Genomic DNA, 24,171 nt, shown 5'->3' on the forward strand with positions numbered 1-24,171 from the left:
TCTAGTGTTGCACGCCCACGAGTGCATACGTAAAATCCAACAGCTACCAAGTTGTAGAGAACACTCGCCAAATTGGGCCAGAGACCAACTTGTTCGTCCACGAATTGCTACGTGAAAGTCATTTCGATAATACCGTAGCAGTCATTATCATCACTTACGCGAAACTCAACACTCAACGGACATTAGTAGTTTTTTTTTTTTTTTTTTTTTTTATAATTTTCTCTCAACTTTCTCCACGAAGGAATAATCGCGTCGAAATGAAAATTCACGTAATGGTGAGCGTGGAAAAATCTTTTCGCGAAAACTTTGAATCATTTTCACTCGTGACAATTAACCATGTGCGCGATAAATTAATATTCTAGGAATATTCAAATGCGTTCGACACGAGACTAACCATTTCCAGCGATCAAACGAAAAGTAATCGAGCGATTAAACAAAAAGTGTTTCGAAATAAAAATAAAAAATGTGAAGAAGGGTATCGGTGGTAAACTAACGGACAAATGAGCGGTTAATCGACGAAATATATGACCGTTTGTAGGCATTCGAATTCGCTCGACGAAATGAGAAAGACCATATGAGCTACATTCTATCATAAGGGTTTTACGAACGAAAACCCACAGTACGTGTACTTTTGCTTTTCTAGTGTAACTGGTTGCTACCAGTGGCATTAAGCAGAAGCCATTGGTGAATCCAACGAGTTTAATCGTGAACAACCTGAACATTGAACAGCCCTTACTGATCAAATTTTAGAAGCAATTCAATATGTAATACAAACAATTACACTGGTCACTCGGTGAATTATCAGAGATGAATTAAGAGATGTTTAAAAAGGAACACACTGAATAAAAAAATCGTCGAATTCGTTGATTTGGACCTCTGTACAAAAATGTGGTCTATTCACATCTTATATAATCTTATTATGGATTTTAAAATAGTAAGATATGACATTATCGAAACCCTCATATAGCAATGTGGTACTTTGATCGATAATTGTTCTTCTCATTGTGGAAAATAGAATAATTAAGCCTTTTTATCTATCAAATCGTTTGAGAAAGTCGATTAAAGACCTATATTTACCTTAGAATTATTCATTCGTCTTTATAATCGAACTAGTATTACTTCTGTAACAAAAACGTGTTTATTTCGAATATCGTTGAATAATTAGGCCTTTTTTTTATCCATCAAATCGTTTGAGAAAGTCGATTAAAGACCTATATTTACCTTAGAATTATTCATTCGTCTTTATAACCGAGCTGGTATTACTTCTGTAATAAAAACATGTTTATCTTCTGCAAACCATTCGATACTACGAAGAAATATTCCATAGAGCTATGGAAATTTCGTTGACTGCATGCATAATACATTCGGGAGAAGCAGCTGTTGGCAACGCCACATTTCAACAGTTAATATATTCAACGAGAGATTTTCAATAGCAATGCATATACTTTGTATTTAGAATAGGAGTAACTATGAACCAGCAAACGAAAATAAGGAGCGACGAAAAATAATAGAGTCACCATTGAAAACGTCGGTTTAAAAGTTTGGTAAGTATTAGAGAAAAAAGTTACAATGACACGTTATTTACATTGCTGTTTAATTTCTTTTCTTTTTCGTAAATAAAAGAAAATAGAAAATGTTCTGCAGCATAAAATATAAGAACGAAACCATGCACCAAAATGATAGAACGAGCCACTGATGCTACAATATTGGCAACAATGTTTGGTTAATTCTATCGTGTTGGCAACACCGAAGCAACAATCAGTTCAACTGTCTAGAGTCGAGTATCAGTTTCAACAGGATAATGCACCTCTTCACAATGCATCGTTAACTAGAGAGTGGTGTGGAGGATACTATCGAGAAAATTATACCAAAATGGCCGACAGTTTATTAATATTACCGACTTAAAATGTACGATCACCAATTGTTGGAACAGTACTGAGGAAAAATACCGAATCTGTTTAATGTCAAATGAAATGTGTAAACTTATCTCGAAACAAGGTAACTTTATAGGCTGTTAAAACTATTAGGTCGTACTATAAGTTAATTCGTATCGTTTACTTCTCAACTGTACGAAATAATATTTTAATCTTACCCATGAAGCTAACGTACGTCCATTTTTGGCATCATTACCATTTTCCTCAAACGTCTATGCACGTTGCATGATTTTGACGTGTTGTTCAGCATTTGCGAGGTTTCTCGTACCGACGACATTTCTCTGACCATTTTCTGCACGCACGAGTCGATAAAACACTTCCCCATAAACGACACAAATGTTATTCATTGCACTTGTTGCCGTATTCCCTTTCCGGAACTCGCACAACACGAGATGATAAAAAGTGACACGCGTTTCACTCGTTACCTCGCCGAATATTAAATGTAAAATTCTTACACAACGTCACGATGTGTGGCTTTCGAATGCCTTCTACAGACTAAACCCAGTTTAGTGATCCAAGCCTCCTTGCGTCTGTCTCTTCTCTCTGGGTTCATGAAACGTAACGCGAAAAGTATAAACACACAGCGGCACAAACTCGTACGACGATTTAATATAATACATATTACAAATAATTAATTTCACGAAGATTAACTAAATGGCCCTGGTGTTTTAGGACACACTTTTGATTCTCTATTTTATGTTGGACACAGTTCTTTTGTTTTTCAATATTTTTGCATGCACGACGTAATAATAATACATACTACACATAATTTATTTCACAAAGATTGACTAAATGGCCCTGGTGTTTTAGGACACACTTTTGATTCTCTATTTTATGTTGGACACAGTTCTTTTGTTTTTCAATATTTTTGCATGTACGACGTAATAATAATACATATTACACATAATTTATTTCACAAAGATTGACTAAATGGCTCTAGTATTTTAGGACACACTTTTGTTTCTCTATTTTATGTTGGACACAGTTCTTTTGTTTTTCAATATTTTTGCATGCACGACGTAATAATAATACATACTACACATAATTTATTTCACAAAGATTGACTAAATGGCCCTGGTGTTTTAGGACACACTTTTGATTCTCTATTTTATGTTGGACACAGTTCTTTTGTTTTTCAATATTTTTGCATGTACGACGTAATAATAATACATATTACACATAATTTATTTCACAAAGATTGACTAAATGGCTCTAGTATTTTAGAACACACTTTGTTTTCATATTTTATACTGGAGAGAGTTCTTTTGCTTTTCAATATTTTTGCATATACAACGTAATAATAGCACATACTAGAAATAATTAATTTAGCTAAATAACACTAGTATTTTAGGACACACTTTTGTTTTACTATTTTCTATTAGAGAGAGTTCTTTTATTTTTTCCATATTTTTGTATGTACAATGTGATATTGCAATTTCTTTCCGTAGATTTTCCAAACTTTTAAAACTGCCATTTTCTAAGGTAGCTCTATCATTCTGGAACGTACCTTATATGTAAATTCTCGATATGAATCTCAAATCCATCAGTCGGAGCGTCGTTCGACCGAAATTGCGAAGACTAAGATTGTTTGTAGAAAAGAAAAAATTGCGGAACAAAAGTTTTACAAACACGAGGAAGATCCACGGTATGGCTGATTAATCGTAAGTATTTTTCCTTAAATCGTACGAGCCATTCCTTTTTATTTAACCGGTATGAAAAATTTTAAACATATTTTTTTCGAAACCTTATTTTTTTAAATGGCTGACATACCTCCTGGTTGACCATTTGTCTTCAAATTTGATACCCAAATCATTTCAAAGTACCATCACTTTCTAAATATTTAAGATTTTTTTAAATTCTTTTTAAGATTCACACCATACATTCGTGTTAGTCAAGTTACTTTTTTATTTTTTCATTTCAGATAAGCAAAATGGACAAAATTGTGTTACACAAAGTTCGAAATTTCTTTTATCATGGACAACACTACATTTTCTATAATTTTCTAAATTTTGATTATTTTTACTCGAAAAATATGATGAATATTCTCGAAAGACTAGTATTGTACATACGTTGCAAAACCTTGGTACAAGAAAGCCTCACAGTTTCTTTCTGACAAAAATCTCTGAAAAGACCTAAAAAGTGACATTCTAAACTAGAATACCCCTTCATTTCTCAAAGTCTTTAACCGGCCAGTTTCCTCGAATGCGAGTGCAGTCCCCAGGGTGAATGCAAGGCGAAACGATCGCTCGAAAAGGAAAATGTCGCGGAATAGCAACTTCCATTAGATATCAATGCAATGTCATTCAAGTGCTTGGGGTTTTGAAAAGAGGGAGCCATGCAAGGCAGTGGACTGTGACGCCACCGAAGACACTGATTACCCTGGGGATAAAGCAGGGAACTCCATGGCCTAGAATCCTTTTAAAACTCAAGAGAACCTAGGTCCAAATAAACCTAAACAGTGAGAACATCGTAACATTGCTGTCCATGATGAGACTCCCCCAAAAAGAGGACCTTGGGACCTTCTACCTGAGTAGAAGAATTTTCTAAAATTCCAGGCCTCAAAAACTGAGGACAAGGTAACTTATTATGAGATTCCTCAAAAAGAGGAGGCTTGGGACCTTCTAGGTAGAAGAATCTACTAAAGATCCAGTACTCAAACACTGGGGACATCTTAACATTGCTATTCACGATGAGACTCCTCAAAAAGAGGATCTTAAGATCTTCTAAGTAGAAGAATTTTCTAAAATTCTAGGCCTCAAAAACTGAGGACAAGGTAACTTATTATGAGATTCCTCAAAAAGAAGAGACATGGGACCTTCTAAGTAAAATAATCTACTAAAGATCCAGAGTTCAATCACTGAGGACATCTTAACATTGCTATTCACGATGAAACTCCCCAAAAAGAGGAGCTTGAAACCTTCTACCTAAATAGAAGAATCTACTACAGGCCCAGAACTCAAACACTGAGCACATCGTGACAGTGAGAAGTTCACAGTGAGACCCCAAAAAAGATGAGGCTTAAAACCAGGAAACATCTCCTTGCTCGGAGATAGTTAAGACAGATAAAGACTAATGCAACACTACTACAATCTTTCCGGAGCTGCCAACGTCTACGACACGTTCATGAGCAGATTTGTTCAAGCATCCTCGTTGCGCAGAGACCGCACCGAGAATACAAATTGGGAGGATAACAGTGAAGACTGTAAGGAAATCAGGGATTTCTCATTTGTCCCTGTTACTCTGGAGTAACCGGGAGAGTCGCTCACTCTGACCTGGATGGGTGAACACGCGCCGTAGCCCGAATGCACAACAGGGGATGCACTCGAAAATAAAACTCATCTGGCACCTTGCCCCTTCGGGTCCAGACGTACGACGCCGGTTTCCAGCACCGTGAGACGTCCTATCGATGTTGCCTCGTAAATCCACAGCGTGTGAGCTCACTTGGAAACACTTAAAAATACCATAGAATTGAACCTGCCAGGTCACAGCCACTGTGGATTCGAGAATCTTCGCAATGGTCGACAAACGTACATCAAGAGGCTTGGTTTCGTTTAGTGTCCTTATCCTTGATCTTCTCACTTGCATTGCCCTGATCATTCTTCGGATACACCATACATCGACTCTTTACGACTTCTTTGTACAGTTTCTATATTCTTTCTATACGTCCAATCCTGATCACTTTTAATTTTCTTCTTACTTTGACTCCCTCAACAATTAAAATATACAAGAGTTTAGAAAGGATACAGAATCTACCAATCCACCACAAGACCATCGCTAGATCACCCCTTGTTCCCCAGTTTCTCAACAATCTACATTCACAGACATTCGGATCTAACTCACTTGCTCGACAACATATATATATATATCATAGTATTCAAGTCAATCTCTCCACGAGTTTCACCTAAATTGTATTTGCATTTGGTTTCAATGAACTGTTGTTATCGTGCATTGCGTGCAATTCGTATCTTCTTGTTCCCCGGTCACGCGAGATTAATTTGTTCGACGACACGAAACGAATGTTACCAAACACGAGGATCGTGACGACGTGGACAGTTGTTGTTTCGATGCGTAATTTTAATTCCTCGATTATTTTTCCAAAGGTGCTCAACCTGCAACGTGACGAGGTGGTACCATAAATCGACACACGTATCGTATCACATTGAAAAGCATGGTAGTCATTTTCCCATCTTGTCGCGCTGCCCGCATTGCGTCGTATTGCCTACACGCCGGCGCCGTGCACTCCTTTACTCTCTTATTGCCAATTCGGCCTTCGTCTCTTCGCCCTCCCTCGCCCCACCGCCACCTATTCAGAACCCCAGACGCTTTTGTATTTAGGAATATTGAAGATTCGAAAATGTCTACGATAGAAATGTTCCCTGATACATATATTCTCGGGACTGGATGCGAATGAAAATGCTTCCTACTTCTGAGCAATAAATGAAAATGCTTCGTGAATCGTAGAGAGGGTTCTCGTTTATAGCTTTAGTACTCGATTCTCAAACGGTGAATCTTCAACGAGACGGATAATCGGTGTATTTCAATTATCGTTACTTACGTCGATAATTAAACGAACCGATATCCCAATATCGTACAACAGCATCGTTAATTTCATTGACGATCTTTCTTTTCAACGCAGAACGAATACAGCTAGAGTTTTTCTCAATTTATTTTGTATTTTTGTTTCTTCTGTTCACGCAAAGGCTGGTAACGATTAATTTTGTTACAGGTCGTGGAAAGTTTTCTGCTCGAGATTTTAGCTAGTTGAGAAGTTAAGACACCGGATTAAATCTTAATTACTTGAAATTGACGGGAAGAATCACTTGGATGATTTCGCTGATAAGTTCTTGTTGTACTTGCGAAGAGCAACATTTTACATTCACGAAGAAGCAAACTGTATTAAGAAGTATCGATCCGATACCGATTTTCGAGACCGTCGCCTATCTCTGAGTTCAAGTAGGTGTTAGTTGTTGGCAAAACAACAGTTGTTGGGAAGTTGCTCTTGAGATCTCAAAGAGATCTTGTAACGCACGTGCTACGATTGTAATATAATCAGTTCCAAGGGGACATGTTTGCCATCTTATTACAACGCTCGGAAGGAGAATCAGCGAAGTGCAGAGAAACGTGGTAGGAATATTGAAAAAACATTATTCACGAGTAGAATAATCTTCGATTGGAATAACATTGCGCCAATTCTGATCTCTTGGACTTTGTTACGATGTGTAATAAAACTTACTTCGATACGAGCAATCGTGGTTCCCCTATACGTATACAACAGACACAACAAGTATAAGGAATTCAAGAAAGACACTTACAGGTGAAGTTTCGTTATTCGAACTCCAAAGCGGGGTGAACACCTTGCTAAAATAGCAAAGGAGCTGATACTTTACAACTGGAAACTTACAACCGAGTAAACTGGTGGAACTTCGAGATGAGGACAACACCGAAGACAGAATGACAATTGTTAAGATGGTAGGACCAAGTTATATTTGATAAATAACCTGTAATAAAACTTACCTCGATACGAGCAATCGTGGTTTCTCTATACGTATACAACAGACACAACAAGTATAAGGAATTCAAGAAAGACACTTACAGGTGAAGTTTCGTTATTCGAACTCCAAAGCGGGGTGAACACCTTGCTAAGACAGCAGAGCAACTGAGTGATTCTTTACGACTGGAAACTTACAACCGAGTAAACTGGTGGAACTTCGAGATGAGGACAACACCAAAGACAGTCGTTAAGATGGTAAGGACCAGGTTATATTTGAATACAACTGAACTGGTCAAGGTGGTGGGCCTCAGAAACAATCAGAAGAACGATGAAACGGTTGTATTCTCGAGTCAGGAAGCGAAGCACTCGAGAAAGTCGTAACGACCGACAAAGTCGAAATTGGTGGATGTACTATCGATTTAGGCTATTGTCCGATAGCGAGAGATGCTTCGAGTGTCATGAAATTGGGAACATCGCGGCCAGTTGTAAAATTTCAGGTGTTGACACTGTACTGTACATCGAAACTTTGGCAAACAGGGCCACAAAATGGATGTACACGTGAGACTTGAATCTTGCATCAGGGAGGAAAGGAATGATCTTGAGGCTAGGCATATGATAGGGATGTCCCTATCGTGAAGAGAGCTAGAACGTAAAAACACGGGATATTTTGTACATTATTTGTAACAATTCGTTGAAAGCATATGTGGAAGGCAAAGCTTGTTCCGACGTTTCAAAAGAACTAGTGCCAGTTGAAAACACGCGCCAAGTGCGCGAATTAGATGCGCAGAATTGTACTATACTACAATAGGCAGCGAATAGTCTCCCGCGCACCTAGACTTGAACATCGTGCAGTGCCTGTTCTTTATATGATAAATCCAAACGAATGTTATCCACATCCCCACGTATTATATAACGATGTTGGAACAGGTGTCAGAAAGAACTTTGCTTGGTCTATTTGGTACCTTAACTCGTGGTGAGAAAACCAAGCCAAACATAAGGATCATGGGTGAGTTGTAGCCACATTCGTACGTTCGAATATATTTACTTAAAAATAATAGAAAAGAATTCATTACGCAATGTTTTCGAAAAGAAAATTCAACGTTCACGAGATGAGTGAGAGTTGTGCCTGTTGATTATGACACGCCTTATCGAAATTGAAATCGTAGGATAAGGTATGTTTCCTGCTCCAGGCATTAACCGTTTGCACTCGAAGCTTCTTCGCTACGGAAACGCCTCGAGAAAATCCTTTAAGTGGTAAAATTCATCTGGCAAGGAACATTTTTACATACCCCGCATACGTGCGTTTACACTCCACAAGAACGTGATATTTAAATTCCAATTTGAATCCCAAACCACCAAGTTTCCCCGGATCGAAAATAGTACAGTGAATCAGGTGGCGAATGAGGATCTCCTCTCGAGTCCAAAGGGTTAATTCTCTCCGGAGACTAATCTATTGATACACAATCAGTCGAATCGGTCGAACGATCTGAAAGGGAATCCCTCCCTTTGAATCCATCCCGGTCGATCATTCGTGGCAGTGTTTAAACTTTTAACACTCTGTTAGCCACAACTCTCTCCCAATTTGTTTGACGAAGCGTTTATCCAATGTAATACGATCATGGCATCGGTCCAAAAATTCATCACCTTAATATTGATTTTAGGAGGACCAATAACGGGTTTGAACAGCTTTGCAAGCTGCAATGCTACGCGGTGCTGCTAGCTAGCTAGCTAACCGTGGAAGTGAAATCCTTTGAAGTGGCGCGACACGACTTTTGCTGCATACTAATTTTACTAATTCATTACGTGACCTCAAGCTATACACAGGCTCGATAGACGGCTCGGCCGGGATCACAGTGACCGTTTAATTGTATTTCAGCGGCGTGCGTCATTACTACGTATCGCGATACGCGAAAATAGTTGAAGCGATTCGAAACGAAATAATCACATCCGTAAGCAAACTCTTGCGGTCGCGGGCTCCATCCCATCAGATTTTCAGCCGCGAGAGCCTCCAAATAATCCAAGCGGATTAAAGGATAAGGCGATTATCGACAGGCATGCCTCGTTCGATGACTCGAAGCCTCTTGTGCGCTTTGTTTTCACGATAACTGTGATTTATTGAATCTCGATGCATTCTTAACAACTGCAGCAACTCGATACCAGGACGAATGTGATTAACCACTACTGTCAAAGATGAAGATCCTACAGGTCTTTAAGGCACGTGTTGGTTGATTACGTGATTCCAGAGACGGTACAAATTATATTTGAAAATCTACGACGAGACTATTGGATAATTTATTGCCTCGTCGTGGGCTAACTTACCACTGTGCATATCGCTGAGAATAAATTTGACGGTGCAATACAAGTGCATTAAATGCATCTACTTTAAGTGTATATTTCGTTTCTGTTTTCGAATGGATTATCGGTAAAATTTAATTTATTGTAACTAACACGCGTATACTTATTTATATCAAATATTATTCGCCGATCGTTTCGAAAAGTGCTGTAATGTGCAATACAAGTGCATTAAATGCATCTACTTTAAGTATACATTTCGTTTCTGTTACTTTGAAGTTCTGTTACTGAATTTCGAATGGATTACTGGTAAAATTTAATTTATTATAACAAACACGTGTATACTTATTTGTATCGAATATTATTTTCGTTTCGAACGAATTTCGAATAGATTATTGGTAAAAGTTATCGTAACGACAAATGACACGTACAAATATGAGATATTTACATCAAATATTTAACACGAGCCTTCTGTATACAGTTTCGTAATCGATATCTTGTTCGATGTGTGCACTGTTGATATATGTTCTCAATTGTGTCAACACCTTTCGATCGAGGTACTTCTTACCGTCTGCAGTCACTGTTACGATAAATTTTGGATTTGCACAGACACGATAGACATCGATTCGTTTAATAGCAAATAACGCAAAAACAATGTTACCAGAGACGCAAATAACCGTAACGAGGTCACTATTTGTAGTTTAGCAGTACCTTCGGTGACTTGCATAGCAATCTACTTGATTCCAAGGACCAATGGATTGTGACCTGGTTCCATTTATTATCAGCACAGTAAAATTATGCAACCACCTTAGACGTTTGACAAGAAAACGTTAGCCAAAATTCATTAATGAACTTGAAAAAAAAAAAGAAAAAACGTTAAAGGAAACAATTCTTGCACCCTTCGTATTTCATCCTACCATCTGTTGCAGATGAAAAACAAGTGCACTCTTGTAGCTGTACGAGTCAACAGGTTTGAAAATTTGCATTCGTATCGAGCACACGAGAACGAATGACTCAACTTTCTATCATTTTTACAAACACCTCGATAACTAATATTTCACCACAATAACCGTACTTGTGCACGAAAATATTGAAAAATATGACTTTCAAAAAAATAATCCACTATGTTTCTTTTCCCAAACAGAAATTTTATTCGCAATTTTTTTTCAGTGTTATTGAAAAAAAGGAGATATTTGGGGCAATATTTAGATGTCTCATTGAGTACATAAAATTTTCTTTCAATGACATTTGTCGTACACTGTACTTTCTTCGACCAATGTCACAAATTTAAATTCGTATCCTTCAACAAAAATACAATTCGAAGCTTTCCACTGAAAACTACCCTAAACCTATAACAAAGCAATGAAGTAGAACTTACAGATGACTCGTTGCTTCGCTTCAGTATGAACCACAGCGTTAACTATGCCAAGTTTCCCTAATATTTGCCTCGTGGGATTTTTTTCCCTCTCTGACCGAACTTCGTGTTTTGCCAACGTGAAAGTTAAGTCTGGTAATTGAAGGAGACCGTGTTTAACAATTGGAGAGGTTGTCGAAATTCTTGGAGCGGCGCTGTGCAAGAACATCCACACAAAAAAAACAAAACAAAAAAAAAAAAAAAAAATTGGAAAGATTTAGCGATGCGGAAGACGAGTTCCGCGTCTCCTCTCTGCGGAAAACAAAGCGCCGAGAGTTGCGGTTGTAACTCATTGCTCGTTGGACTTGAAACAGAGTCCTTTTTCAATCGCTTAGAATCAGTCACGGACGAAGAAAAATGGGTTACGTTCCGTAATCCGAAAAAAAAAAAGGAACCACACTGGGTACCACCGAACGACAAAACGAGTCCAAAGCTGAATATTAGCGAATAACTTGCACAGTGTGTTTCGTTTCTAAGGTTCAGAACTTGGAATTATTATCATCCATCGACACGTTCAAAAAGTGCAATTGCACAAAAATATCAAGAAAATGAATCATTTTGTGGTAATTTTGTGGTTGTTCGGAAAGTCATTTCGTTTTCCAAAATAGGGAATGTATGATTTAATAAAATGTTTGTACAATCTAAAAAAATCGTGTTTCATTTTCAACAAAAAATACGAAATGACTTTCCAAACAACCCTTATAATACAATTTATTTGCGTAAGATTGTTAACAACGTTAACGTGGTGTCGATGGCCAGTTTTCTTGAAAATAATAAACAACAAAGTTTCTTTTACCAAAAAAAACGAAATGACTTTCCTAACTATCCTTATAATACAATTTGTTTGTGTAAGATTGTTAACAATGTTGACGTGGTGTCGATGGCCAGTTTTCTTGAAAATAATAGACAACAATGTTTCTTTTACCAAAAAAAAACGAAATGACTTTCCGAACAACCCTTATAATACAATTTGTTTGTGTAAGATTGTTAACAATGTTAACATAGTGTCGATGGCCAGTTTTCTTGAAAACAATAGACAAGAAACTAAAATTGGTAGTGATATGAAAATAAAGAGAGTACAAAAGATTTTTGTGTAACAAATTCTTTGTACAGCAACCTGGAGAACGTGGTTATTTATGTTGAATTTGTTAGAATCTTGTAACAAAGATACTACAGTAGCAGCTGACTATTATAAGCGAGAATTTCTGAACAATCTCCAGAGAAGGGTGGTATTATAAAGAACAGAGTGAAAATTAATGGAGTGGTTTCTTTAACGATTATCATGGAAACTGTGGTGTCGCGGAGCGTGTAAATTTAAATGCAGAAAGCTTTACTAATGGTTCGAAAATAAGTATACGCAAAGTATAAGTAAACTTAATTTGCATGATACCGCTGGTAGAATCATTGGTCGGATATTACACGAAAACAGAATGCATCCATATTCATTTCTCGAAGTTTGGACACTCGAAGAATACGATCATCTATCACGGTTAAACTTCTGCGACTGGTTGCTTCAACGACTCGATAACAATGATCAATTTACATTTTACACATTACACACGGACGAATCATCATTCACGTGAGATTTTGTTCACTGTATCCTCCTTAACTCACCGGATTCTAGCTCCCCATAAATTATCATTTATTTCGATTCGTAAAAAATTCTTCAAATTAGCAAACATTCACGATGATCGTTTATAGGACGATTTTTTTCCATAAAAAGTTACCAAATAATAGATAAAAATGTATATATTAATATCAGATAGTACGTTTTAGATTAAGTCGTTTCGTAATTCTTTGAATAAAGTTTGCACAAAAAAGTAGCAATTATTTATTAGTCAATTTATCAGATTTTGTTCTCTGTATCCTCCTTAACTCTCCGGATTCTAGCTCCCCATAAATTATCATTTATTTCGATTCGTAAAAAATTCTTCAAATTAGCAAACATTCACGATGATCGTTTATTGGACGATTTTTTCCATAAAAAGTTACCAAATAATAGATAAAAATATATATATTAATATCAGATAGTACGTTTTAGATTAAGTCGTTTCGTAATCCTTAATAAAGTTTGTACAAAAAAACAGCAATTATTTATGAGTCAATCCAGTATACATATAACATAAAAGAAACACGATTCAAGATTAGTTTCTCACTTGCAATAGTGAGAGAAAAATGAGAAAAAGTCAAAGAGATAAAAAATGAGTGAACAATAGTGCAAAAAGCAGGTGTGTAGACTCGTTTAACTTTAAACAAATAATTACTGCATAACACACGAATAAGAACAAATATGTTTCAATGGCAGGAATGGGTGAATTATATTTCATCGATGGAGTATTAGGAAAAATAAATATTTAAGAATATTGAAAGGAAATTGATCAAAAAGTGCAATAAATATAAACATACCCGATACTTGAAAATTTTACATATGTATTGTATCAGTTAACCTGCCAAAATTTAGATAGATGGAAGTAACAATTATTACTATAATTTTATTTCGAAATGAAATGCACCGATAGGATCTACAACGCCTTGAGAAAGATCATGAATCAATCTCGCACCGTGACTGTTCGGTCTCGTTTACGGTATTCGAAGTATTCGAGTCTCCAATGCAATGATCATCATTAAATACAGAGCCAAGAGATTCAACATCTCCGTTCGCGATATCATCTCGTTTTCAGTGGCTGAATTGTGCAATTCGATAAATTTTCTCGTCGTTTGGCAATGGTTTCTTTGAATGCTATTTAAAAGTTGAGTGTACAAAGTATCGCTAAATATTAAATCGGTACGAAAAATGTGAAAAATAAAAGTGTGGAAAAATCACAAGTAAAAACAATGGTGCTAACGTCTTCAATTGTACGAAAAGTAGATCGAACAAGAACGTTACGTTGATCAGAAATGTTAAATCCGTGAAATCTTTAATTTAAATAATTTAATATGTACTTCATTTTTAATTACATAGATTTTAATAAGAAAATCGAAATATCAATTTCTCCAGAACGATGTTCTGATAAAATTACATTATTCCACTTCTGAACCATTTTCATCTAAATAGAGCAACCAAAATATATTTTTTAAAATCTAATATTAAATAAAAGTGTTGAAGAAAGTTTAAGAATTGATGGAGGATTTAAGTTACGCGTATCAACACCGATATCAAACGCATGGCTCCATCTACGAAACTGATTGAGAACGAATGCAACCGAAAGATCCCTGACTGCAGTTATCTGCATTACCTACTACGGTTAATGTCACTCAGAAATCCCGTTGCAGTTTCGACCGTGACAGCGCTGCATAAAATGACCAACCTATCGATTAATTACGTTCGTTTGAAAAACGACTTTTTCCTGCCTTTGCTTGTGCTGCCTCGCACTTTTCGCGATAATTCCCCGGGCGTGAACAAATTTTCAACTTTTTCCAATCGTATAAAACGAAACGTATAATTCCAATATTATTTTGACAAATAAAAAAAAAAAACTACTTTGTAATTTTAATAATTCAATGATTATTTCCTTCTAAAGATAATTGTTTACGATTTGAAATGGTTAAAATTTACCAATTTTGAATTTAAAATTCTAACCCGAATGGTAGGATTAAATTATGCGTTCGAAACTTTGAATTATGATGTACGTATGTAAATGTTGCTATCACTCGCTCTTTTAAATAATAAAATGTGTTTATAATTGACGCCAACTTCGCGAAAGAAATCGCGCATTCTTTCGTGCTTATAATCGTTCGCTATTCCTCGATGCTTCGAATGAATAATGATAAAGAACATCGCCAAGTGCTAGCAACGGATCCGAGAACGAAGGACGACGTGTCCCATTATCGGTGAAAACCAAGGTAGTTACCTTGGCCAGGATCCATATGACGTGATCCTTAAAGTCATCGCGATCAAGAGGAAGGAAACACTCAAGAAGAAATAGCCAACTTATCAGATGGAGGAAAACAAGTAGAGAAAGGTGGAACGTCGACGATGAATTTCAATCGATTGTCTACCGTAGAAGGTAAAAGATATAGTTGCAAATGTGAGATCGGTTCAAAAGTAGATCATGGCGGTTACCTTCCAATTTCAATTCTATTTGCTCTATATCGCATCCAAACACTAAGTAAACAATTTTTAATTCAAAAATTTTGAATTCCACATATTAGATTGTTCGGAAAGTCATTTTATTTTATTTTATTTTTTTTTTGGTGAAAATGAAACACGATTTTTTTTAGAGTGTATAAATATTTTATAAAATTATATATTCTCCATTTTGGAAAACAATAATATTTGTGAAAAGTATTTGTTTCTTCGCAAAGAGTAAATCTTAGGTAAGTTTTAGTAAATCTGAAGTAAGTTTTTGATCGTGAATTGCAATCGAATATTTACGTGGCAATTTTTGGAAAATATTTAATTTCACCGTGCGTAACATTAACGTGATTTTTTATTCGTTAAGGGTAACCGGACCGTTTGAACAAATCCCTTGTATCGCGGGACGAGAAATTTACAATTAATGATAACTTACCGACATGTGCATTAAAAATTGAACGGAGCAAAGTATAGAGCAACGTGTTCAGCGCCGTGTAATGGGAACCTTTATCGACAAGTTAAGCACAAAATTATTGGGATGTGGTAAACGAGTACCGCGGCTCTTATAACGAGGGAGGTTACTCTACAAATTCGATCACTGGTACATAACCAGTTTCAAGCGCCAATTTATGGCGACACGATAAGGTAATAGGTGTGCTCGGTTATTGTGTAATGTTAATCATTTGGAAGAACTCGCGGAGAATAAATCACGTAAATCGGTGGAAGAACATTCTGTTGGTAACTCGATGAGTATTTATTGCACGATGTCGATCATTTGGAAGAATTCATGGGGAATGAATCGCACAATTTGGAACAAGAATTGTGCCATAAGGGAGCGGTTATTGTGTCGGTTATTGTGCCATAAGGGGGCAAGTATAAGTCTTGTAGCATTTGAAAGTATTACAATTTTGGGAAATATTAACGATAACCCTATTTTTGTTACAGATATGCACAATATTTACCAAGTTTATCAATTTTAAATAACAGTATATTCGAATTGAAAAAAGAAATATTGTAGCTTCTTTTTTAGTAGTTGTAAAAATAAAACATGGTATTTTTACAATTTTTACGTTTTTATTGTAAATATCGTCCAAGTTTGGGTGTCAATTACAACGATAATGAAATAAATACCTAACCGAGGAAAAGATCATTTCCGTAAGCTGAATCTAATGGGATACTGATGCAATAAAAAAACAAATTATAGAAGTACTTCTATATAGATTCAAAAATAATGGATTTTACGACACATCTCTCTAACGCAACAGGTTGTTACGACATAATTTATTGAAACACACGCGCTTTGCAAAGATGGACGATTATATAAAATAATTTTTGTCAACTCTAAAGAAACTTTCCAAAAAAAAAAACCATCAAACGTTAAATTCGATGCTTGTTAAAGCTTCAAAAATTCTAAAATTTCATTCAGACATTACGCAATTACTTTGTTCGTTAATCTATTTGTTACGTAAGAACGCTACCTTTCACACTGAAAAAAATCCCAACCTTTGTGAATTTTTTCCAACGATACAAAACGTCCAATACAAATATTTCGTACCTGTGGTAAAAGTACACATCTTAGATAATATTTCCGCAAATTTTCATAAAAAAATATTAACGCGTATAGAAAATGTAAGCTTCCTCCTGCAACACTATTCCATGTTTCTTAATTGCAACGATAGGATGTATTTCTCCGATCGTAACCATCGAAACGAGATCAGAATTTGTTCGTTGCACGCACGAATGTTTAAAAATAACGATTCGTTCGATAACGACAAAATTCTCCGTAAAAAAAAAGAAATAAATTTTCATTTTTTCCAAATCAGAAAATCGGTGTTCCCCTCGAGAGACCAAGAGACCATTCGAGTATCTTTTTAATAAATTGTGACGCGTTGTTCGGTGATAATTATCGTTATCGTTGGGTTTCGAAACGAGAAAATCTGAACGACTCTCCGACTCTACTTCATTGTCAAATTCAACAACGTGACAACATCGTTTCGACGGGCTGGCCGTCGACGAACACTCCTCCGTACTACAAATCAGTTTCTGTGCGTCATCACGTGTGCCGGAAATCATAACGTAATCAATTGTCTCTGGCCAACTCAGAAGTGAATACACCACTTCTTGAAAATGTTACCGATATATGTGTGCACGCACAGCACCGAAAAAGATCCATAGAAAATTTCACGGGGTGTTTGTTATTACTGGGCTCGACTTGGAAGAAAAGAGTGCAAGTGCACTGCACGTAGACTGCATTAACAAGTTCTCAAGGAAGGAGAAGATTAATCAATTGCTCGAAGCGGAATTAATACCGAAGTTTTATCGCGATGTCGGGTACGAAAGATGAAAATAATGGGGAAATACAGCCAAGATACCGGTGCACCCTTCTCGAACAGTAATTTCGTATTTTACGGTACAGGTGTAATTTATCGTACAAGTAAAATCGTAACGCGTGGATTACACGCCAGTTATAATCTCTGGGATGCAATTAATCGTTCGGATCTGTTGAAAACTTGATCACGATTCTCACATCAGCGCAACAGAGTGTAAAATTTTATTTAATTACATTCCGGCATGGTGCTCTATTTGCAAAGAAATGAGACAGCAGAGAGCTGGGGGATCAATCGATTAATTAAACAGAATTAATTAACCGACACGATTGTAAATTTCGTCGGAGTCACGATTTCTAATAATCGATCGATGAAATTAATAATCTCTCGAAAATTATACGATTGACAATAGTTTGATGTTGAAAGTAATTGACGATCAACGAATGAATTGGGGTTCGGTTAGTTGTTCGCAACGATTACGGTAATTGTTAATCGGTAGTCATCGTTGATCGAATCAACGATTAAATATCTACCGATACGAAAAGTACTTTTTAAAATACAATACGATCGTCGAGAACGAGTATTATTTTATTCGACAATGGTGAATCTTGTAAAATAAAATTAATCGAGAGATTACACGTTCGAGGAACACATTTTGTTCGTGGCAAATGTACGATAAATAAAATCGTGAAACGTTTGCCACGTACACGTAATGCAATATAAAAACGTATACGCTCGCACGTAGAAGATAGTTTATCGTTTACACAACTAAAGTAAATATTTTTTCACTCGACTGGATTATTGGATAAAACTCTGTTCAAATAAATCGTTATTTCGATAAAAATTCAATCTCGACTTGTAAATAAAAGTCGTTTGTTTTTCGTTCTGTAATTAAAAATGTACTCGACTCGTGTACCGAGCACTTTTACAATATAAACCAACAATTTCATTCGATTACGAGGAACGAACAGATTCTCGTAAGTCCTATTCACTGGGTGAAAACGCACAAAGGTTTTTTGTGACCTAATTAACAAGGTCGAGACGTTGAAAAATTGTACAGCATTAATGTGATCTTGCTTCTGGAAAGTAAATAAGTTTAACTTAAATTTTACAACAATATTCAGTGAAAAACGGATCTAGATTGAAAGAAGGGTATGTTTTATTTATAGTAGAATTGAAAGGATATTACATATCGTGTGCTTTCGCCACACAATGGAACCATTAATTCAAAGAAATATTGTTCTCGTTCCCGAATGAAGACAGTAATCGAAAAAAAAGCACAGACCATTAGTCAACGAAAAAGATGTAATATTTGATTACACAATAAAAACGATTGAAGTTGAATCCGGGTATAATCAATCATCCACCATGGTTCTTGCGAGCTGATATCGTCCGATTTTCATTTGTTTAGATCTTAAATCCTCGTAATGGGAAAGACTTTGATTACCCGGAGAACTGCAAAATGAATCAATCACAGTTTTTACGAGAGAAAAAAAAAACGAAATTTTGTAGAGTACGGTATCATACATTGGTCACCAAAAGATGCGTGAACTTTACTCTTGTTTTTCATTTAAATATCTGCGAAGATTTATTGATGGATTCAAGTATTATCTTATCGTTATCCAATTGCTTGGTAACGTGAAAATTGTGACAAAAATTAAAATCGTGAGATTTAGAAAAGAAGGTGGTAGAACGAAACGGATAAAGTGGACTTAGAGGGTCCGGAGATAGAGGAAGTTAAATAGTTAAATACCTAGGGTCTGTACTATAAAGAAATGGAGGACAAGATGAGTACATAAAAGAGGCAGTAAATACTGCAGTGGTGGCGATTATTAGAGTATGGGGAGTATAGAATGTAAAGTATAGAATATAGAGTATAGAGTACAGGAATATAGAATGCAGTAATGCAGAAATATTAATTACAAAAATGTAGAAATATAGAATATAGAATATAGAATATAGAATATAGAATATAGAATATAGAATATAGAATATAGAATATAGAATATAGAATATAGAATATAGAATATAGAATATAGAATATAGAATATAGAATATAGAATATAGAATATAGAATATAGAATATAGAATATAGAATATAGAATATAGAATATAGAATATAGAATATAGAATATAGAATATAGAATATAGAATATAGAATATAGAATATAGAGTATAGAGCCTAGGATATAGAAATAGAGTAAAGGGTATATTGTATAGAGGTAGAATATAGAGATAGACTAAAGAGTATGTTGTATAGAGGTAGAATATAGAGATAGAGTAAAGAGTATATTGTATAGAGGTAGAATATAGAGATAGAGTAAAGAGTATAGAGTTAGAATATAGAAATAGAGTAAAGAGTATAGAGTATTGAATATATAATAGAATATAGAATACAGAAATGTAGAATGCAGTAATACAAAAATATTAAATATAGAAATATAGAAATATAGAATGTAGAGTCGAAATGGAATCTGAAGACCTTTGGCAAATATTTTCCAGACGCTTAGTGGCCAGACACTTGGTCCTCAAAGCGACATCCGGTAGAAACACATAACAATAGTCCCAGTTCAGGTTCCACTCAAGAAAGCTTATAGGCCCTAGAGTCATAAATTTTCTACTACCTCCACCAGTCCCTAGTCTCGTCGGGAACAAATTATAATGTTTGAAAATTCAAGTATTGGTCAACGACATCCGTGAATACTGTGACGATGTTGGGGTGCTAATATGGATAGAATATTTATTCACAATTTTAGTAGCTACTTCCACGTTAGAATACTGAAAATAACTGAAAAACTAAACGAAACATTTACAATTTCTGTCGTAGATCCCCACTTTAAATTTGTACGATCCTGTGCGTACAAGGCTACATATATACTACATGTTTACCTAATAAACAACCTTGTAACACAAGGGATAAAGCAGTCTTCCTCCGCCGTATTGCCTTCCCATTGAAGAAAAAGGTCAAGGTAGTAAGTATAAATAATTATAAAAATAATTTATTATGCTCTGCCTTGTTTAACCGAACACGTGCGACATGCATCAGGTAAAGGATGGTACCGCTTATGGCAATAAAATTAAATTATTTATATTACAACGGTATCTGACGAAGACCCTGAAACTTCGATTTCACGCTAATTAAAATATGAAATAACAATTGATATTTATTCTTACGCGTTTCGAAAGAGTACAAAGATAAACAATCGTTCCTTCGCGTGAGATTCTTAAACGAAACGAAATATCTTTCGACTGACAATTTTTCCCAATTCGAATAAAGAAAATATACCGAGGCAAATGCACTCGTATCGTGTTCGATTCTATTGTAAAACTTGAAAACACAAAGAAAAAAAAAGAAAAAAATATTACGAAATAAAATTTGTGTGCAAACTATAATACTCAATGCCCTAGAAACACGTGGAAACTATAATCGCTTAATTTATCGTATTTCCGGCGTTATAAATTTCATTTTAATTTCCCTGCGTGTGTTATTTAGCAGTTGAAATTTTCAGCACATTGTACGGTTGCGAATAAGTCTCCGGATCGTAAAATCGTTTCAAGTGACGCATATTACGAGTGAATTGAATGGATACGTTGCATTCGTGTGAAACCAGTGCACTTTCCTCAAACACAGACCTCACCTAAAATTATCCGTTCTTAATTAGAGAGTTAGATATATCTATTCACCTCGCCATTCTTCAGTTAATAAGAACAAATTGGCTCCCCTCGCCCCTCTCCACCTCCTTATCTTACGTGATCTCTGACATTTTCTTTTTGTGCTTTATCTTTGTCGGGCCAGATACGAAAATCAACCTTAAATTCGTAGATGCACACGTTCCACCGCCAACTTCTACGATCGATTTCAACTATTGGAATAAATTTCATTGGAACAATGCTCGAAGAACCGAGAAATAGAACACGAATGTTCGAAACTATCCGCCGCATTACCGTGAAATTATATTTCTCTTGATAAACGCCGCTGTGAACAGTTTCATCGAATCCATTCGAGCGACTAAAATCATACGAAAATAATCAAAAGCATTATCTCTGCACCACTGAACGGTTATTTATATTCAGTGAATCCACCTCGATGAAATTCTTTCCGCAAATCGATAAACATAACGAATTGAACGAAAGGTAGACAAAATTTTACACGCTATTAAATTTCTATTTTTTTTAAACAAGCGAATAGACGAAAATGTTTCCTTAGTATATTTCAATCTATTTGCAATAATAATATTTATCCCACCGATAGTTATTTTACAATTAGACGTTCGCCGATTTGTATTTCACAAGTATGTATTTTACAAAAGAGAATCTTCTAAATGTATAAACGAATGCACAACGATTATCTACGTCAACGATAATCTAATCGACGATTATTTTTGTAATTATTCTCACAAAAGTACTCTGCTCGGGTCAGATAATTTATTATTCAAATGAGACATCGAATGTTTAAGCATAAAGTCGTCCAATGATACCAAAAGTGAGAAAAATTGTAATCGTTGCGTCGGATCGTCGTGAATCGAGCAGGAGGAATAATAATAAAAAAGAATGTACGGTTTCAATTCGTTAATTAATGCTAAAATCTTTCCAAGCGAAGAACAATCAAAACAAGGTCTACACGGCGACAACGCGGTGCGAAACAGTGCCAAAACGGTTGATTTACAGATTTGGTGGAGAGGATTGTGCAACTATTTAGCAATCGTCGTACATTATGTATATCGTCAGTTGGATCGTTACCATCTTTTCCATACCTTGAGCTTTTAGAAAGTGCAAAGTGCAGAAAGGCGCTTAAAAAACTTTCATATTTCCTGCAATCCGCTATACGACCATTGGTAAATGTATATTTACGTACGTGTAACTGGGTCATAGAAATTCTGAAGGTAACGAAACGCTCCTTAAACGGCATTCATTTTCCTTCCCGTATTTTTTTAAGTAAACGAAATTATACGAGGTTAATTTCGATGTAACGGTGTATCGATTATGTGTACCCCGAGTAGGGTATGTAAGACTGTAGACGGTATCTAAAGTGTACTATAAGACTGGATCGCCTTCGACTTGAACAAAGACTCGTTATTTTTTATTTAGCAATTTTGTCTTCTTCTTGCCGGGTCGCGACGAAGATTACAATTACGCGGACAATTATTATAAAAATTGTTCGCATCGAACGTCACGTGATATCGAGCACACGGTACGTTCGTGTGCTACCGTGAAAATATTTTTATCGAATGTAATGTAATATACAATAACAGTAACGTTGGAACACGTTTATTCGAAAGAATAGCCGTTTCACAACGAATGAAAATGTGATGAAAAGATCAACCTTGAAAGTAACGAATGTCCGATGAGTGTAAAAATTTAATTGTGTCGTTTACATTTTTCCATTCTAACCAACGACAATGAGGAACCACGTTTTTCATTTTTACTCGTGGCTTTTGTCGTTTTGTCAGTTATATATATATATGATCGAAATCGTGCGAACTATCATTTTCAACGGAATGTTAAAAGTATGAAATGAATCACCTTTATTAATTTTATTCACTTTGCGTACACGCCAAAGGCAATGTTGCAGCTACTAAATAAATACAAAATGTACTGTGATATACGAGAACTACTTCAGGAAGGAATTTAATACTCGAAAACAATAAAATCAGATTTTTATAAACATACGTGGAATTTATAAACGGATAAAGTTTTCTTCGAATAAAACCAATGTGTAGCGATTTATTCGCGTTTTTTCAAAGAGAATTAATTTTTTTACATTCATCGTGAAATATTCAATTCCACGATTCGAGTATTAATCTTCAGTCGTTTAGCTTCTATTCGTTGTACGTAAATATTATACGAGATAAAAATTTTTACCGCCTTTGATCTTATTTGACTTCGTTTCGTTGTTATAGCGAGTGTTTCGTGTTCTAGCATCTCGTGTCCGCTTATCTTCGCGAGAGGTTTTCAGAATGACCACCTTGCATCTCAATACAAGCCTGTAAACATCTTATTATCGATCCTTTTATCTTTTCGACACGTCCAGGTACCACTTAAATTTCATATTGTCCAATGGACATTCTATAGACAATGGACGACCTCTCGAATAAAAATCGTATACACGAGAATCATGTCGATCATTCCTCGATTAGAATAACTCGCCATTATCACTTCAAACACAAAGTACTTAAGCGCTGACACGTAATTACTCTTATCAACAGAACAAACTGAAGTGACTCATAGTACGCAACGGAGACTGTGTTTACTGAATAGTTAACAAGGCCGTACGTAAGATATCGAATACTGTTTGTAAACAGTCAAATAAAATTGGTTAATCCGTCGGAAAAGTTACTGCAACACGAAACTCGCTGTGATTGGTAAACAAGATCAAATAGAACGTACGATCAATGTTAGAGTTTGTATTCCTAATATGATTATTTATTAGTCGAGTCGAGCAATTTATCATACAACGTATTCCGTTGTTTCGTTCGTATTCAATGGACAAAATATTTTTTGGAAGAACCCAAAGCGTTATACAAGGATAGACAATTTTTTAAGGAAAGGAATTACTTAAGAATAATTAAATAATTTTGTAACGATAAAGAAAGGAAGAAAAACTTACAAAATTATACCTGTGGCTGTATTTAATAAAG

At 35.6% G+C, this 24,171-nt stretch overlaps 1 protein-coding gene and 1 long non-coding RNA gene across 5 annotated transcripts in view; one reads left to right on the forward strand and one right to left on the reverse strand.

The window, feature by feature from the left end:
* Nucleotides 1-24,171, reverse strand: part of LOC143143632 (neuronal calcium sensor 2) — a 123,041-nt gene that overhangs the window by 92,545 nt on the left and 6,325 nt on the right. The window contains exon 1 of one of the 4 annotated variants that reach the window (XM_076305100.1): nucleotides 2,131-2,696. The exons of 1 other annotated variant lie outside the window; for it this stretch is intronic. In XM_076305100.1, the coding sequence (XP_076161215.1) occupies nucleotides 2,131-2,259 (129 nt within the window). In that variant the 5' untranslated portion in view covers nucleotides 2,260-2,696. Of the gene's footprint in view, nucleotides 1-2,092; nucleotides 2,697-24,171 lie in introns of those variants that run through there. 2 more of the 4 variants (XM_076305099.1, XM_076305105.1) reach the window with 2 other exon arrangements.
* On the forward strand, nucleotides 1,804-12,942 carry LOC143143634 (uncharacterized). The gene is made up of 3 exons (XR_012991201.1): nucleotides 1,804-1,998; nucleotides 3,383-3,595; nucleotides 3,856-12,942. It is a non-coding gene; the product is annotated as an uncharacterized LOC143143634 (long non-coding RNA).

Source organism: Ptiloglossa arizonensis, chromosome 2 (genome assembly GCF_051014685.1).
Source record: "Ptiloglossa arizonensis isolate GNS036 chromosome 2, iyPtiAriz1_principal, whole genome shotgun sequence".
Lineage (NCBI taxonomy): Eukaryota > Metazoa > Arthropoda > Insecta > Hymenoptera > Colletidae > Ptiloglossa > Ptiloglossa arizonensis.